This window comes from Rhinoraja longicauda, chromosome 10 (assembly GCF_053455715.1).
Source record: "Rhinoraja longicauda isolate Sanriku21f chromosome 10, sRhiLon1.1, whole genome shotgun sequence".
Classification (NCBI taxonomy): domain Eukaryota; kingdom Metazoa; phylum Chordata; class Chondrichthyes; order Rajiformes; family Arhynchobatidae; genus Rhinoraja; species Rhinoraja longicauda.
Window position 1 is genome coordinate 60,734,408 of NC_135962.1, and position 15,903 is coordinate 60,750,310.

Below are 15,903 nucleotides of genomic sequence, written 5' to 3' on the forward strand. Positions count from 1 at the left end.
TACTTCTTCTACTTGAGCCCAATGTAGTTGTGTAGCTCATCCTCCTTGCCCAGAACAGAGAGATTGCATTCCTTCTTTCAATAAAGAATGGTGGTTCCCGCTACTCCAATAAATATAGAGATTCCCCTCCCCACTATTAACTATTTTTGCATGGAAAGTGCTAAATCGAAGCCGACGTTTATATAGCTGTTGGGTTATGAATGGCAGATGCAGTATAATGTAGATAAATGTGAGGTTATCCACTTTGGTGGCAAGAACAGAAAGGCAGATTATTATCTGAAGGTGTCAGATTAGGAAAAGAGGAGGTGCAACGAGACTGGGTGTGCTTGTACATCAGTCACTGAAAGTAAACAAGCAGGTACAGCTGGCGGTGAAGAAAGCTAATGGCATGTTGGCTTTCATTGTGAGAGGATTTGAGTTTAGGAGCAAGGAGGCCCTACTGCAGTTGTATAGGGCCCTGGTTAGACTGCACCTGGAGTATTGTGTGCGATTTTGGTCTCCTAACTTGAGGAAGGACATTATTGTTATTGAGGAAGTGCAACGTAGGTTCACCAGGCTAATTCCTGGGATGGCGGGACTGACATATGATGAAAGAATGGGTCGACTGGGCTTGTATTCAATGGAATTTAGAAGGTGAGAGGGGATCTTATAGAAACATATAAAATTCTTAAAGGATTGGACAGGCTAGATGCAGGAAAAATGTTCCCGATGTTGGTGGAGTCCAGAACCAGGGGTCATATTTTAAGAATAGGGGATAGGCCATTTAGGACTGAGATGAGGAAAAACCTTTTCACCCAGAGTGTTTTCACACAGAAGGCAGTGGAGGCCAATTCACTGGATGTTTTCTAGAGAGTTAGATTTAGCTCTTGGGGCTAAAGGACACAAGGGATATGGGGGAAAAAGCAGGAACGGGGTACTGATTATAGATGATCAGCCATGATCATATTGAATGGCGGTGCTGGTTCGAAGGGCCGAATGCCTACCCCTGCACCTATTTTTCTATATTTCTATGTTAATTCTACTCCTATAATGTATGAAGATCAGACAGCGTCTCTGGAGAACGTGGGTAGGCGACGTTTTGGATCAGGACCCTTCTTCAAAGTAATTGTGGTGGTGGGAGGGTGGGGAAGGGGAATCAAAGACTGGCAAGTGAAAGGTGGATCTATCCATGTTCGCAGGAGATGCTGCCTGACCTGCTGAGTTACTCTAGCACTTTGTGACTTTATAAGTCAGGCATCTTGTTTGTGCTCTGGAATACCGTGATAATGTAAAACAAAACTGAAAGCATAGTGGGTGCGATGGATTGTAATTGTTTCATGAGCTCTGGCAATTAATCTACAGTAAGCAAGAGAAAAAGAAAGGGTGGAGCCTTTTGTATTATTTGAATGGATCATGATTGATAATACATTGTCAGAGCTCCCCCCCACCAGGGCAATAAGCAGCATGTGAGTGGGCAGTTTGTCCAATGCCCCGGCCCACACCACTCAGTCAACCTCTTCAATGGTGGGCCCAGATGCAGCTTCAGGCATGGCGGCACCAGCGGCCCTCTGGGGAATCCCACTGCAGGGGCATCTGAGGAACTTCAGCAGCGGTTTGCAAACCTGCTCCAGCTCTTTCAGCTGGGAATCGAGCTCCTCCTTCTCCGCAGTCTGGTTGGTTTCCAGCCAACTGAGGACCTCCTGACACTTGGCCAGGATGGCCGCCTGCTCCTCGTCGCTGATCTTCCCCTTCAGCTTATCGTCCTGCACGGCCTGCTTCATGTTGAAGGCGTAGGACTCCAAGGTGTTCTTGGCGGCCACCCTCACGCGTTTGGACTCGTCCTCCGTCTTGTACTTCTCCGCGTCCTGCACCATGTGTTCGATATCGTCCTTGCTCAGGTGTCCCTTGTCGTTGGTGATGGTGATCTTGCTGGCGTGGCCGGTGCTCTTGTCGATGGCCGACACGTTGAGGATGCCGTTGGCGTCTATGTCGAAGGTCACCTCGATCTGCGGCATGCCGCGAGGTGCCGGTGGGATGTCGGTCAGGGCGAAGCGGCCCAGCATGTTGTTGTCCTGGGTCATGGCCCGCTCACCCTCGTACACCTGGATCAGCACGCTGGTCTGATTCTCCGAGTATGTGGTGAAGACCTGCGTCTGCTTAGTGGGGATGGTGGTGTTGCGTTTGATGAGGGGCGTCATGACACCCCCGGCTGTCTCGATGCCGAGGGACAGAGGGGAGACATCCAAGAGCAACAGGTCCTGCACGTTCTCAGATTTGTCTCCCGATAAGATGGCCGCCTGCACCGCTGCGCCGTAGGCCACGGCTTCGTCCGGGTTGATGCTCTTGTTCAGCTCCTTCCCGTTGAAGAAGTCCTGGAGCATTTTCTGGATCTTGGGAATCCTGGTGGAGCCTCCCACAAGGACAACGTCCTGTATCCGTGATTTGTCGATCTTGGCGTCGCGAATGGCCTTGTCCACGGGTTCCAGCGTGGCTCTGAACAGGTCGCCGTTGAGTTCCTCAAACCGGGCCCTGGTGATGGCGGTGTAGAAGTCGACACCCTCGTGTAGGGAGTCGATCTCAATGCTGGCTTGCGTGCTGGAGGACAGGGTCCTTTTGGCCCGCTCACAGGCAGTACCCAGCCGCCTCACTGCACGCTTGTTCTGGGAGATGTCCTTCTTAAACTTACGCTTGAACTCCTCCATGAAGTGGTTGACCATGCGGTTGTCAAAGTCCTCCCCTCCCAGGTGAGTGTCGCCAGAGGTGGACTTGACCTCGAAGATGCCGTCCTCGATGGTAAGGATGGAGACATCGAACGTTCCCCCCCCCAGGTCGAAGATGAGGACGCTGTGCTCACCGGATCCTACTTTGTCCAGTCCGTAAGCAATGGCCGCTGCGGTCGGTTCGTTGATGATCCTCATTACGTTTAGAGCGGCAATGGTCCCGGCATCTTTGGTGGCTTGTCTCTGACTATCATTGAAGTACGCCGGCACAGTGATGACCGCGTTGTTGACCGGGCTGCCGAGGTATGCTTCTGCCGTCTCCTTCATTTTTGTCAGTACCATCGAGGAAATCTCCTCAGCAAAGAAAGACTTATTCTCTCCCTTGTACTCCACCTGCACTTTGGGCTTCCCGTCATAATTTATCACTGGGAAAATAATTAAGACATATTTAATTAATTCAGCATCTGCAGTTATTTTCTTATACTACTTTAATTAAGACAGTTTTTAAATTATAAAGCATTTTATCGGGATGCATCACAGCATGGTTTGGGAACAGCTCCATCCAAGACCGCAAGGAATTGCAGAGAACCTGTGACATATCATATCATATCATATCATATATATACAGCCGGAAACAGGCCTTTTCGGCCCTCCAAGTCCGTGCCGCCCAGCGATCCCCGCACATTAACACTATCCTACACCCACTAGGGACAATTTTTACATTTACCCAGCCAATTAACCTACATACCTGTACGTCTTTGGAGTGTGGGAGGAAACCGAAGATCTCGGAGAAAACCCACGCAGGTCACGGGGAGAACGTACAAACTCCTTACAGTGCAGCACCCGTAGTCAGGATCGAACCTGAGTCTCCGGCGCTGCATTCGCTGTAAAGCAGCAACTCTACCGCTGCGCTACCGTGCCGCCCAGCTGACATAGCTGAGACGATCACACAAACCAACCTCCCAACCTACCATTGACTCCATCTACAGTTGACACTGCCTCGGCAAGGCCAGCAGCATAATCAAGGACCGGTCTCACCCCGGTCATTCCCGCTTCTCCCATCTGCCATCAGGCAAGAGGTACAGAAGTGTGAAAACGCACACCTCCAGATTCAGGGACAGTTTCCCAGCTGTTATCAGGCAACTGAACCATCCTATCAACAACTAGAAAGTAGTCCTGACCTCCCATCTACTTCATTGCAGACCCTCAGACTAGCTTTAACTGGATTTTATCTTGCACTGAACATTATTCCCTTTACATTGCGGACAGATTGATTGAAATAATGTATAGTCGAAGATAAGACACAAAAAGCTGGAGTAACTCAGCAGGACAGGCAGCATCTCTGGAGAGAAGGATTGGGTGACGTTTCGGGTCGAGACTCTTCTTCATAGTTTTTCCATTGACTGGAGATCACACAACAAAATAGCTTTTCACTCTACCTCGGTACCCGTGACACTAAACTAAACTAGGACACGTTAAATGAATCCTATTTGTTGCCCAACCCATGGAAAGCACCAAGGTATACTACACTGCCGACATTCATCTATAACTCTCCATTGAACACCAAGCACAAGATGATGGAACACTTTTTTTTCATTTCCTTGAGCAAAGTAGTCAGTCTATAATGAAACTGGTCACCTTCCAAAAATCTTCTACGTTTTGCCATTTTTTGTCAGAAACAGATCCTTCAGCCCACTGACACCACGCCAACCACTGATCGTCTGTTACATAGAACACTAAAGCACAAGAAAAGGCACTCGTAATCATGATCGAGCCCAGATCTCTGGCGCTATAAGGCAGCAACTCACGGCTGCGTCACTGTGCCTCCCGATTACTGATTAAATGTTTTCTGGAACTAACTAAGAAAACTGACGAAGGCAGGGCAATAAACTGTAAGCTAGTGATCGACTCCAGGAAGCGAAGCAGTACACATACCCCAGTTTGCATTTGCGGTGCCAAAGTTGAGATGGTTGAAAGCTTCAAATTCCTAGGAGTCAATACCACCAACAACTTTTCCTGGACCACCCATATTGAAGCAAACCCCAAGAAAGCACACCAACGCCTCTACTTCCTTAGAAGGCATAGGAATTTCAGTATTTCCCCTACAATTCTCACCAACTTCTACAGATGCACCGTAGAAAGCATTTTATCGGGATGCATCACAGCAAGGTTTGGGAACAGCTCCATCCAAGACAGCAAGAAATTGCAGCGAATTGTGGATGCAGCCCAGGCCAAACCTACCTCCCGTCCATTGACTCAATTTATACATGCTGCCATGGCAAGGCCAGCAGCATAATCAAGGACGAGTCGCACCCTGGCCGCTCCCTCTTCTCCCCTCTCCCATTGGGCAAAAGGTTATAGAAGTGTGAAAATATACACCTCTTCCCATGTTATCAGGCAACTGTGAATGGGGTTAGGAGGGAGAGATAGATCAGCCATGATTGAATGGCGTAGACTTGATGGGCCAAATGGCCTAATTCTACTCTTATCACTTTGACCTTGTGACGCTAGGACCCTTGTAGATATTAATGACTTGGATGTGGATGTAGGAGGTATAGTCAGTAACTTAGCAAATTACATGAAAATCAATGATATTGTGATAGTGAGGAAGTGTCTAAGGCTACAATACAATGTGGATCAGATAAAAAAAATTGGGTGGAACATTGAAGAAAGGAATTTAATTTAATAACAAGTACAAACTGATGCAATTTGGAAGTCATAAATTCATAAGTTCTAAGAGCACAATAAGGCCATTCGGCCCATCAAGTCTACTCTGACATTCAATCATGGCTGATCTATTTTTCCCTCTCAACCCCATTCTCCTCATAATCCCCGACACCTGTACTAATCAAAAATCTGTCAATCTCCACCTTAAAAATATCCATTGAGTTGACCTCCAGCCTTCCGTGACAATGAAATCCACAGATTCACCGCTCTCTGACTAAAGAAGTCAAAGAGAAGTAGGACAAATACCATGAATTGTTGGGCATGAAGGAAAGCTGACAGAGGTACTTTGAGATTTAAGTCCATAATTTCCTGAAAGTGCTAACATAATGATTTAGATAAGAGTGGTGAAGAAGGCACATGGCATGCTTGCCTTCTTAAGTCAAGGAACAGGATATATAAATTGGGGCATTATGTGGCAAGTTTACAAGTCACTGGTTAGATGCTGCTTGGAGTATTGCACACAGTTCTGATCGCCACACTATAGAAGGGATGTGGTTATGCTGGAGAGAATGCAGTGGGATCTAGCCTGGATTATTGGACGTTAGTTATAGGGAGAGATTGGTTCTAACCATGCCTCTTAATTTTACAAACCTCTGTTACATCACCCCTAGAACAAAGTAGGCTGAAGGGTGATTCAACAGATACATAAAATTAAGAGGCATAGGTAGGACAAATGCACAAAATCTTATTCCCAGAGCGGAAATAGGCCCTTTGACTCAACTAGTTCATGCCAACTGAGTCCCCATCCAAGTCATTTAACCTATATTCCTCTAAACCTTTCCTTTCCTATAATAGGAAATTATATAAGGGCAATGGGTGCATGGAATGAGCTGTCGGAGGAGGTCGTTGAGGCAGGGACTATTGCAATGTTTAAGAAGCAATTAGACAGGTTCATGGATAGGACAGGTTTAGAGGGATATGGGCCAAACGCATGCGAGGCTAGTGCAGATGGGACATGTTGGTCGGTGTGGGCAAGTTGGGCCAAAGGGCCTGTTTTCACACTGTATGACTATGTAACTGTCCAAATATCTTTTAAATGTTGTTGTTCTACCCATCTCAATCTCTGCCTTTGGCAGCAACTTCCAAATATATATCACCTTTTGTGGGGGAAAAAGTAGTCCCACAGGTTATTTATTAAATCATTCCCCTCTCACCTTATGCCCTCTACCTCTCGATTCCCCAATCTGGGGAAAGACTGTGTGCATTCATCTATCCATTCCCATTGTGATTTTAAACACCTGTACAAGTGGGCTGAAGGGCCTGTTCCTGCTGTGCTGTAATATTCTGTGTTCATCTGGATGCAGTTTTCCACAGCTCAGTTTTAAATGACCAACCATTTTTCCTGAAACTTTCTCCACTGGTTTGAGGCTCTCCCATTTAAGGAAACATCTCCACCTCTAAACCCATCATGACCCCTTTGAACTCTTACACACAGCATAAACAGTACATCAAAGGAACACGCTCTTTAACCCATAATGTCAGTGCCAAACATAATGCCAAGTTAAACTAATCTCTGCCTGCATGTGATCCATATCCCTCCATTCCCCGCATATCAACATGCCTATCCAAAAGCCTCTTATCGTATCTGCTTCCAACCCCATCCGGCAGCAAGATTGCGCACTCACCACCCACTGCGTAATAAAATGTTCACCGCATTTCTCCTCTAAACTTCCTCCTTTCACTCCTTTGTCTTCTCTCCTTTGACATTTCTACCATGGTGGGAAAAAGGTTCTGACTGTCTGCCCTATCTATGCCTCTCATAATTTTATATACTTCTATCCCTCAAGCTCCAGCATTAGAGAAAACAATCCGAGTCTGTCTAACCTCTCCCTGTAGCTAATACCCTTTAATTCAGACAACATTCTAGCAAACCTCCTCTGCACTCTCTCCAAAGCCTCAACATCTTTCCCCTAATGGGGTGACCAGAACTACACGTAATGCTCCAAATGTAGCCTAACCACAGTCCAATAAAGCTGCATCATGACTTCCTGACTTTATACTCAGTCACCCAACCACTGAAAACAAGCATAACACGCACCTTCTTTACCATTCTGTCTACTTGTGTTGCCACTTTCAGGGAGGTGTGAACTTGGACCCCAAGATCCCTCTGTACATCAATGTAGTTAAGAGTCTTGCTATATCAGATCACAACACCATACTCCAAATGCAGCCTAACCTTAGTTTTATAAAGCTGCACCATGACTTCTGTATATATTACAATATCCCTCCACCACATACACGAGATTTGATTCCCTCCATCTTTCTCCAGAAAAAAATAATAAAGTGCTGGAGTAACTCAGCGGGTCAGGCTGCATCTCTGGAAAGTATGGATAAGAGATGTTTCGGGTCAGGACCCTCCTTCAGTACGTGAGTTCAGTTTAGTTTATTGTCACATGTACCGAGGTACAGTAAAAGGTTTTTGTTGTGCGCTAATCAGTCAGCGGAAAGACAATACACGATACCTCAGACTGATTGTGGGGGCGGGAGGAAGCTGGAAGAGAGGTGGGGGTGGGAGAAAGCCGGGCAAATGATAGGTTCATAGACGAGGAGAGGTTTTGACAGGTAGATGGTTAAAAACAAAGACCAGAGATAAAAAAGACAAGAACTGTGGTTAAGGAGAGAAGAGGTGTGAATTATGAAGCCCGAGAAAGGAATATAGGTGGGAGGGGACAGGGGAGGCAAAGGAATTGAAATGGTTGGAAAGCGGGAGATCCAATGGGCCTTGGCGGACTGAAAGTCACCAAATTTACACTTGCTCTCAGCGATGTAAAGGAGGCCACATTGCAGAGTTGTTGACGCATCACACAAACCAACCTCCCTTCCGTTGATACTTCACACTGGCTCGGCAAGGCCACCAGCATAAATCAAGGACCAGTTGCATCCATCAGTCACTCCCTCTTCTCCCCTCTCCCATCAGGCAAGTGGTACAAAAGTGTGAAAATGCACACCTCCAGATTCAGGGACAGTTTCATCCCAGCTGCTAACAGGCAACTAGAAAGCGGTCCTGAGCTACTATCTATCTCATTGAAGACCCTCGGACTATCTTTAGTCAAACATTACTGGACTTTATCATGCACTCAATGTTATTCCCTTTTTCATGTATCTGCACTGTGGACAGCTCGGTTGCAATCATGTAAATAAAGTCTTTCCGCTGACTGGTTAGCACACAACAAAAAGCTTTTCACTGTTTCTTGGTACACGTGTCAATAAACTAAACATCGGGAATACCGAATGCAGATGAGATTAGAGGAAGTGCTTGTGAACCCCTGTCTCACCTGGGAGGACTACAGAGATTTTTAAAGATTTTTTCCCAGGCCTCTTTATTCCTGCGTCCTTGTTATAACTTCATTATTGCCTTGTTTTTTAGATTTAGAGATACAGCGCAGAAACAAGCCCTTCGGCCCACCGGGTCCGCGCCGCCCAGCGATCCCCGCACATTAACACTATCCTACACCCACTAGGGACAATTTTTACATTTGCCCAGCCAATTAACCTACAAACCTGTACGTCTTTGGAGTGTACGTCTTTGGGAGATCCAGCGATTGATGTGAGGGAGGAGGTATGGGGACAGGTATTACATCTCCTATGGCAGCAAGGGAAAGTACCAGGGGAGGGGTGGTTTGGGTGGAAAGGGGTGTGAACCAAGGATTTGCAGAGAAAGCGGTTTCTGCTGATGGTGGAAAGGGTTTGAGAAGGGTGGAGTTGACGGAAATGTCAGAGATGTGTTGGATAGAAACATAGAAAACAGGTGCAAGAGTAGGCCATTTGGCCTTTCGAGCCAGCACTGCTATTCCATATGATCATGGCTGATCATCCAGAATCAGTAACCTGTTCCTGCTCTTTCCCCATATCCCTTGATTCCGTCAGCCCTAAGAGCTATATCTAACTCTCACTTAAATACATCCAGAGAATTGGCCTCCACTGCCTTCTGTGGCAGAGAATTCCACAGATTCACAACTCTCTGGTGTTGTGGGGCTGGTGAGGTGATGTCACCTATCAATTTTCTCCAGAGATGCTGCCTGATCCTCCGAGTTACTCCAGCACTTCGTCTTTTTTTGTAAACTAACACCTGCAGATCCTTGTGACAACATTTTTGCGCAAAGGGTGTTAAGTACATTTCTGTTTTTAGATACAGCATGATCCACTGAGTCTCTGCCGCATATTAATCACCCGTACACTAGTTCTATCCTACATATTAGGGGCAATTTACAGAGGGCCAATCAACCTACAAAACCTCACGTCTTTAGAGTATGGGAGGAAACTGGAGCACCCGGAGAAAACCAACGCGCTCAAGGGAAGAACGTACAAACTCCACAAAGACAGCGCTTAGTCAGGATCAAACCCAGGTCTCTGGCGCTGTGAGGCAGCAACTCTACAGCTGCCAAAGGAGGTAGATGAGGCAGGAATTATAACAGCATTTAAAAACGTTTGGACAGATACATGGATAGGGCAGGTTTAGAGGGATATGGGTGGAGACGCGGGCTGGTGGGACTAGTGTAGATGGGGCATGTTGGGTTGCCATGGGATTGATGGGCCGAAGCGCCTGTTTCTGTGCTGTGTGGCTCTATAGAGACAGAAGCAGCCGGAGTAACTCAACGGGACAGGCAGCATCTCTGGAGAGAAGGAATGGGTCTTCAGGCTCTATGACTGGTCCAGATGTTGAGGTGTGTACCCACAGCTGTAGTGACAGCAGGCTGTGAAGGGGCCGCATGGCCGCAGCCCTCTCACCAGTGAAGGGCCAATGCTTGATGTCGCTCTGCACCGTCGGGTCGTCGAACCTGCGGCCGATGAGCCGCTTGGCGTCGTAGACGGTGTTGGTGGGGTTAACGGCCACCTGGTTCTTGGCGGGGTCGCCGATTAGCCGCTCGGTGTCGGTGAAAGCCACGTAGCTGGGCGTGGTGCGGTTGCCCTGGTCGTTGGCGATGATCTCCACCTTGCCATGCTGGAAGACGCCGACGCATGAGTAGGTGGTGCCCAAGTCGATGCCGACGGCCGGCGAGTGGGCGGACATGGCGCCGGTTGCGGGGCTGAAGACGCCGCGGCCGCCCGCTCCCTCCCGCGCAAAGCCGCCAATCACAGACGCCGCGGCCTTTGTCCAGCGGGCCCGTCCCCCGGCCAATCAGCGCCGCGCCCTTTGTCTCGCAGCCCCGCCTCCCCGCGGACACCGACCAATCACAGCCGCGCGGGGCCACGTGGGACCAGAGTCCAGCTCACCAATCAGCCCGCGCCGCGGGTCACGGACCAATGGGGCGCGGCGGGGGTCACGTAGCCGGCGGGGTGGTGACGCGCGACGGCCCGTGACGTCGCTGTCCAACAACGTCGCCTGGCAACCGCCCCCAGCAACCGCCCGTGGCGACGCTGCCCAGCAACGGCGCCCGGCATCGGCCCCCAGCAACGGCCCGTGGTGGCGCTGCCCAGCAACGGCCCCTAACAACGGCCCGTGGCGACGCTGCCCAGCAACGGCGCCTAACAACGGCCCCCAGTAACGGTCCGTGGCAAATTTGAACTGGGAACTGAGGGCGGGAAGTCGTTGTTGGTCGAAGGGGAACCATTTATCGGTTCTAGGAGCAGAAGTAGGCCATTCAATCCATCAAGTCCACTCCGCCCTTCAATCATGGCTGATCTATCTCTCCCTCATAACCCCATTCTCCTGCCTTCTCCCCATAACCACTGACACCCGTACTGATCGGGAATCTTGTTAACCTCGCCCCTAAAAATACCCAAACGTCGGCCTCCTCAGCCTTCTGTGGTAAATTTTTTTCCGTGTCATCACACAACTGTTTGCGAGCAAATGTCGTGCCATGTCGTTGCCCTCTGCAAGATCCTTTACAGTGCATGTGTCGTGCAGCATGTCACAGCTCAGAAGATGTTCCATAGTCTGGAGGCCCCGTCCGCACTTGCAGTCTGCCGCACCTTCAGTACATCCCCACTTCAGCACGTTCGGTTTGCTCGACTGCAGTGAATTCCACAGATTCAATTTACCTGGAAGATCGCAGAGCGGCAGCCAGACGAGTGAGTGAGTGAGTGAGTGTGTGAGTGAGCGAGTGGGTGTGTGAGTGTGAGCGAGTGGGTGTGTGAGTCAGTATGAGTGAGTGTGAGTGAGCGATTATGAGTGGGTGTGAGCGAGTGAGTGTGAGTGAGCGGGTGTGCGAGCGAGTGTGTGAGTGAACGAGTGTGAGTGTGTGAGTAGCGAGCGAGTGTGTGAGCGAGTGAGTGAAAGTTTGAGTGAGTGTGTGTGAGCGAGTGTGTGTGTGAGTGAGCGTGCGAGCGAGTGAACGAGTGAGTGTGAGTAAGTGAGTGAGTGGGTGTGTGAGTGAGTGGGTGAGCGAGTGTGTGTGAGCGAGTGTGTGTGAGCGAATGTGTGAGCGAGTGTGTGAGTGAGCGAGTGTGTGTGTGAGCGAGTGTGTATGTGAGAGCGTGCGAGCGAGAGTGAATGAGTGAGTGTGAGTGAGCGAGTGGGTGTGTGAGTGAGCGGGTGAGCGAGTGTACCTCAGCTGCACGGAGGCAGAAAGGAAAGCTCTACAGCGGGTAGTCCATAGAGCTCAGAGGGCCATCGGAACACAGCTACCAGACTTGGAGGGCATCTACAACACACGATGCCTCAGAAAAGCCACCAGCATCCACAAAGACTCTTCACACCCCTGCAACAGTCTGTTCGAACTCCTTCCATCGGGCAGACGATACAAGGCCTTCTATGCCCGCACCTCCAGACTCAGGAACAGCTTCATCCCCAGGGCCATAGCTGCTATGAACCGGTCCTGCTGAGCCGGATGGCCACAACGCATCGATCAACTTGCACTTTACCCTGTCCAAAACTGTTACAACTGTTCGTTTCGTTGGGTTGCTGCTGTCTAAATTACCTAAATTAGTGCATCGTATGGGAGGCGCATTCCCAATCTCGTTGTACCCCTGGGTACAATGACAATAAAGATATATTGTATTGTATTGTATTGTATTGTATGTGTGAGCGAGTGTGAGTGAGCGAATGTATGAGTGAGCGAGTGGGTGTGTGAGTGAACGAGTGGGTGTGTGAGTGAGCGAGTGTGAGTGAGTGTGTGTGAGCGAGTGAGTGTGTGAGTGAGCGAGTGTGAGCGAGTGTGAGTGAGCAAATGTGAGTGAGTGTGTGTGAGCAAGCGGGTGAGCGAGTGTGTGAACGAATGTGTGAGTGAGTGTGTGAGCGAGTGGGTGTGTGAGTGAACAAGTGGGTGTGTGTGAACGAGTGAGTGTGAGTGAGCGGGTGTGTGAGCGAGTGTGTGAGGGAGCAAGTGTGTGTGAACAAGTGAGTGTGAGTGAGCGAGTGTGTGTGAGTGATTGAGCGAGTGAGTGAACGAGTGGAACGGCTGAGACATCCTAATTAGTTGAGTGGTATAAATGTGTATGAAGGCATTTGTTGCAGGATGTGGGAAATCAGCGGCACTGCTGATGTCACTGACCACTACACCTCTGAGAACTGTGTCCAGATGCAGCTCCTCAAGGACCGAGTTAGGGATCTGGAGCAGCAGCTGGATGACCTGCGGTCCATCCGGGATGACGAAAGCTTCTTGGACAGGACCTACACTCAGGTCGTCACTCCAAGAGTACAGGAGGTGTGACGGGTAGAGACGGAAAGAAAAAGGATGATGCGAGTGCAGGAGACAATAGACAATATGTGCAGGAGTTGGTCATTCGGCCCTTCAAACCAGCACCGCCATTCACTGTGATCATGGCTGATCATCCGCAATCAGCACCCCGTTCCTGCCTTCTCCCCATACCCCTTGACGCCGCTATCTTTAAGAGCTCTATCTAGCTCTCTCTTGAAAGCATCCAGAGAATTGGCCTCCACTGCCTTCTGAGGCAAAGAATTCCACAGATTTACAACTGACTGAAAAAGTTTTTTCTCATAGAAACATAGAAAAAGGTGGAGGAGGAGGCCATTCGGCCCTTTGAGCCAGCATCGCCATTCATTGTGATCATGGCTGATCATCCACAATCAATAACCCGTGCCTGCCTTCTCCCCATATCCCTTGATTCCACTAGCCCCTAGAGCTCTATCCAGCTCTCTTAAATCCATCCTGTAATTTGGCTTCCACTGCCCTCTGTGGCAGAGAATTCCACAAATTCACAACTCTCTGGGTGAAAAAGTTTCTTCTCACCTCAGTTTTAAATGGCCTCCCCTTTATTCTAAGACTGGTTCTGGACTCGCTCAACATTGGGAACATTTTCCTGCATCTAGTTTGTCGAGTCCTTTTATAATTTTGTATGTTTCTATAAGGTCCCCTCTCATCCTTCTAATCTCCAGTGAATACAAGCTTAGTCTATTCAATCTTTCCTCATATCTCAGTCCCGCCATCTCAGGGATCAATCTCGTGAACTTACGCTGCACTGCCTCAATTACAAGGATGTCCTTCCTCCAATTAGGAGACCAAAACTGTACACAATACTCCAGATGTGGTCTTAACAGGGCCCAGAAGAACCTCTTTACTCCTATACTCATCTCCATTCTAAATGGCCTACCCCATATTCTTAAACTGTGGCCCCTGGTTCTGGACCCCCCAACATTGGGAACCTTAATAATCATAAGTCTCTCCAGTCTTTCAACATACGACAGTCCCGCCTCGGTGGAAGTACCTCTTGCGAACAGATACACACACCCTCTTGGGAGATGTCGGGGCAGACATGTCGGAGATGTCGTTCCAGTCCAAGCGGCAGACAGGTCTGTGACTAGCGTTGAAACGGCGAGCCCGACGTCAGGCAGAGTCAGACTGGTGGGTGATTCCATTGTCCGAGGTGCGGACAGGAGATTCTGTGGCGACAGGCGAGACTCGAGGATGGTGTGTTGCCTCCCTGGTGCCAGGGTCCAAGATGTCTCAGACCGACCTCAGAACATCCTCGAGAGGGAAGGTGAACAACCGGAAGTAGTTGAGCATGTAAGCACAAATGACATGGGTAAGAAGAGGAAGGAGGTTCTGCAACGCGAGTATGGAGAATGAGGTAGGAGGCTGAATAGCAGGACTTCCAGGGTGGTTATCTCTGGGTTGCTTCCAGTACCTCGTGCTAATGAGGGTAGGAACAGGGAGATAGGGGATCTGAATGTGTGGCCCAGGGGTTGGTGCAGGGGGCAGGGATTTAGATTTCTAGCTCACTGGGATCTCTTCTGGGGCAAAGATGACTTGTACAAAAGGGACAGGTTGCACCTTAATTGGAAGAGGACCAACATTCTGGCAGGCAGGTCTGCTAGTGCTACACAGATGGGTTTAAACAAAAAAGTGGTGGGAGGGGGGGAGTCAACAATGTGGAAGCGTATCTGTGCGGCTAACGGGAAAGAGAGTGTCGGAAAGGTCACGTTTAAACTAACAGGGCAGGGGGTTGGGAACCAATGCAAGGAGACAGAGGGCCATAAAAGGAGGACAGAAGCAAAAGGTAGAAGGAAAACAAGAAAAACTAACCTGAAAGCTTTGTGCCCTAATCCGAGGAGCATTCGAAATAAGGTGGATGAATTGTATGTGCAGTTAGTAGTTAAGGGATATGATTTAGTTGGATTTACGGAGACATGGCTCCAGGGTGACCAAGGCTGGGAGCTAAACATGCAGCGGTATTCGATATTCAGGAAGGATAGACAGAAAGGAAGAGGAGGTGGGGTGGCATTGCTGGTTAAAGAGGAGATTAATGCAATAGCAAGGAGATTAATGCAATAGCTTGGATGCTGTAGAATCGGTATGGGTAGAACTGCGAAATAGCCAAGGGCAGAAAACGCTAGTTGGAGTTGTATACAGACCACCAAACAGCAGTAGGGAGGTTGGGGGTAGTATCAAGCAGGAAATTAGGGATATGTGTAGCAAAGCAGTGACAGGATTGGTCAAAGTCAGCATAGATTTATGAAGAGGATATCATGCTCGACTAACCTTCTGGAATTTTTTTAAGGATGTAACAAGTAGAATGGATAAGGGAGAGCCGGTGGATGTGATGTATCTGGACTTTCAAAAAGCCTTTGCCAAGGTCCCACACAAGAGATTAGTGTGCAAAATTAGAGCACATGGTATTGGGGGTAGGGTATTGGCATGGATAGCGAACTATTTGGCAGACAGGAAACAAAGAGTAGGAATTAACAGGTCCTTTTCATGCAGGTACAGCAGGCAGTGAAGAAAGCTAATGGCATGTTGGCCATCATTGCGAGAGGATTTGAGTTTAGGAGCAAGGAGGTCCTACTGCAGTTGTACAGGGCCCTGGTGAGACCGCACCTGGACTATTGTGTACAATTTTGGTCTCCTATTTTGAGGAAGGACATTATTGCTGTTGATGGAGTGCAGCGTAGGTTCACCAGGTTAATTCCCGGGATGGCTGGACTGATATATTATGAAAGAATGGGCCGGCTGGGTTTGTATTCACTGGAGTTTAGAAGGATGAGAGAGGATCATATAGAAACATATAAAATTCTTAAAGGATTGGACAGGCTAGATGCAGGAAAAATGTTCCCGATGTTGGGGGAGTCCAGAACCAG

General features: G+C 48.9%; 1 protein-coding gene across 2 annotated transcripts; it reads right to left on the reverse strand.

Moving 5' to 3' along the window:
* Positions 1-1,430: 1,430 nt before the first annotated feature.
* Positions 1,431-10,437, reverse strand: LOC144597503 (heat shock cognate 71 kDa protein-like). 2 transcript variants are annotated; one of them, XM_078406974.1, is made up of 2 exons: positions 10,155-10,437; positions 1,431-3,124 (listed from the first exon to the last, which is right to left on the reverse strand). In XM_078406974.1, exons 1-2 carry the CDS (start codon positions 10,435-10,437, stop codon positions 1,485-1,487), a joined length of 1,923 nt encoding a protein of 640 aa, XP_078263100.1. In that variant the 3' UTR covers positions 1,431-1,484. The 2 variants fall into 2 exon arrangements, with proteins under 2 accessions (XP_078263100.1, XP_078263101.1); XM_078406975.1 differs by having other exon boundaries at positions 10,360-10,417.
* Between the last annotated feature and the right edge of the window lie 5,466 nt (positions 10,438-15,903).

Bases quoted from the DNA above. Each gene is read 5' to 3' on its own strand.
- LOC144597503 (XM_078406974.1), bottom strand. From the start codon at position 10,437: ATGTCCGCCCACTCGCCGGCCGTCGGCATCGACTTGGGCACCACCTAC. The intron at 3,125-10,154 runs GTGAGAGGGCTG...TTATTTTCCCAG, and splicing joins CAAGCATTGGCCCTTCACTG to TGATAAATTATGACGGGAAG.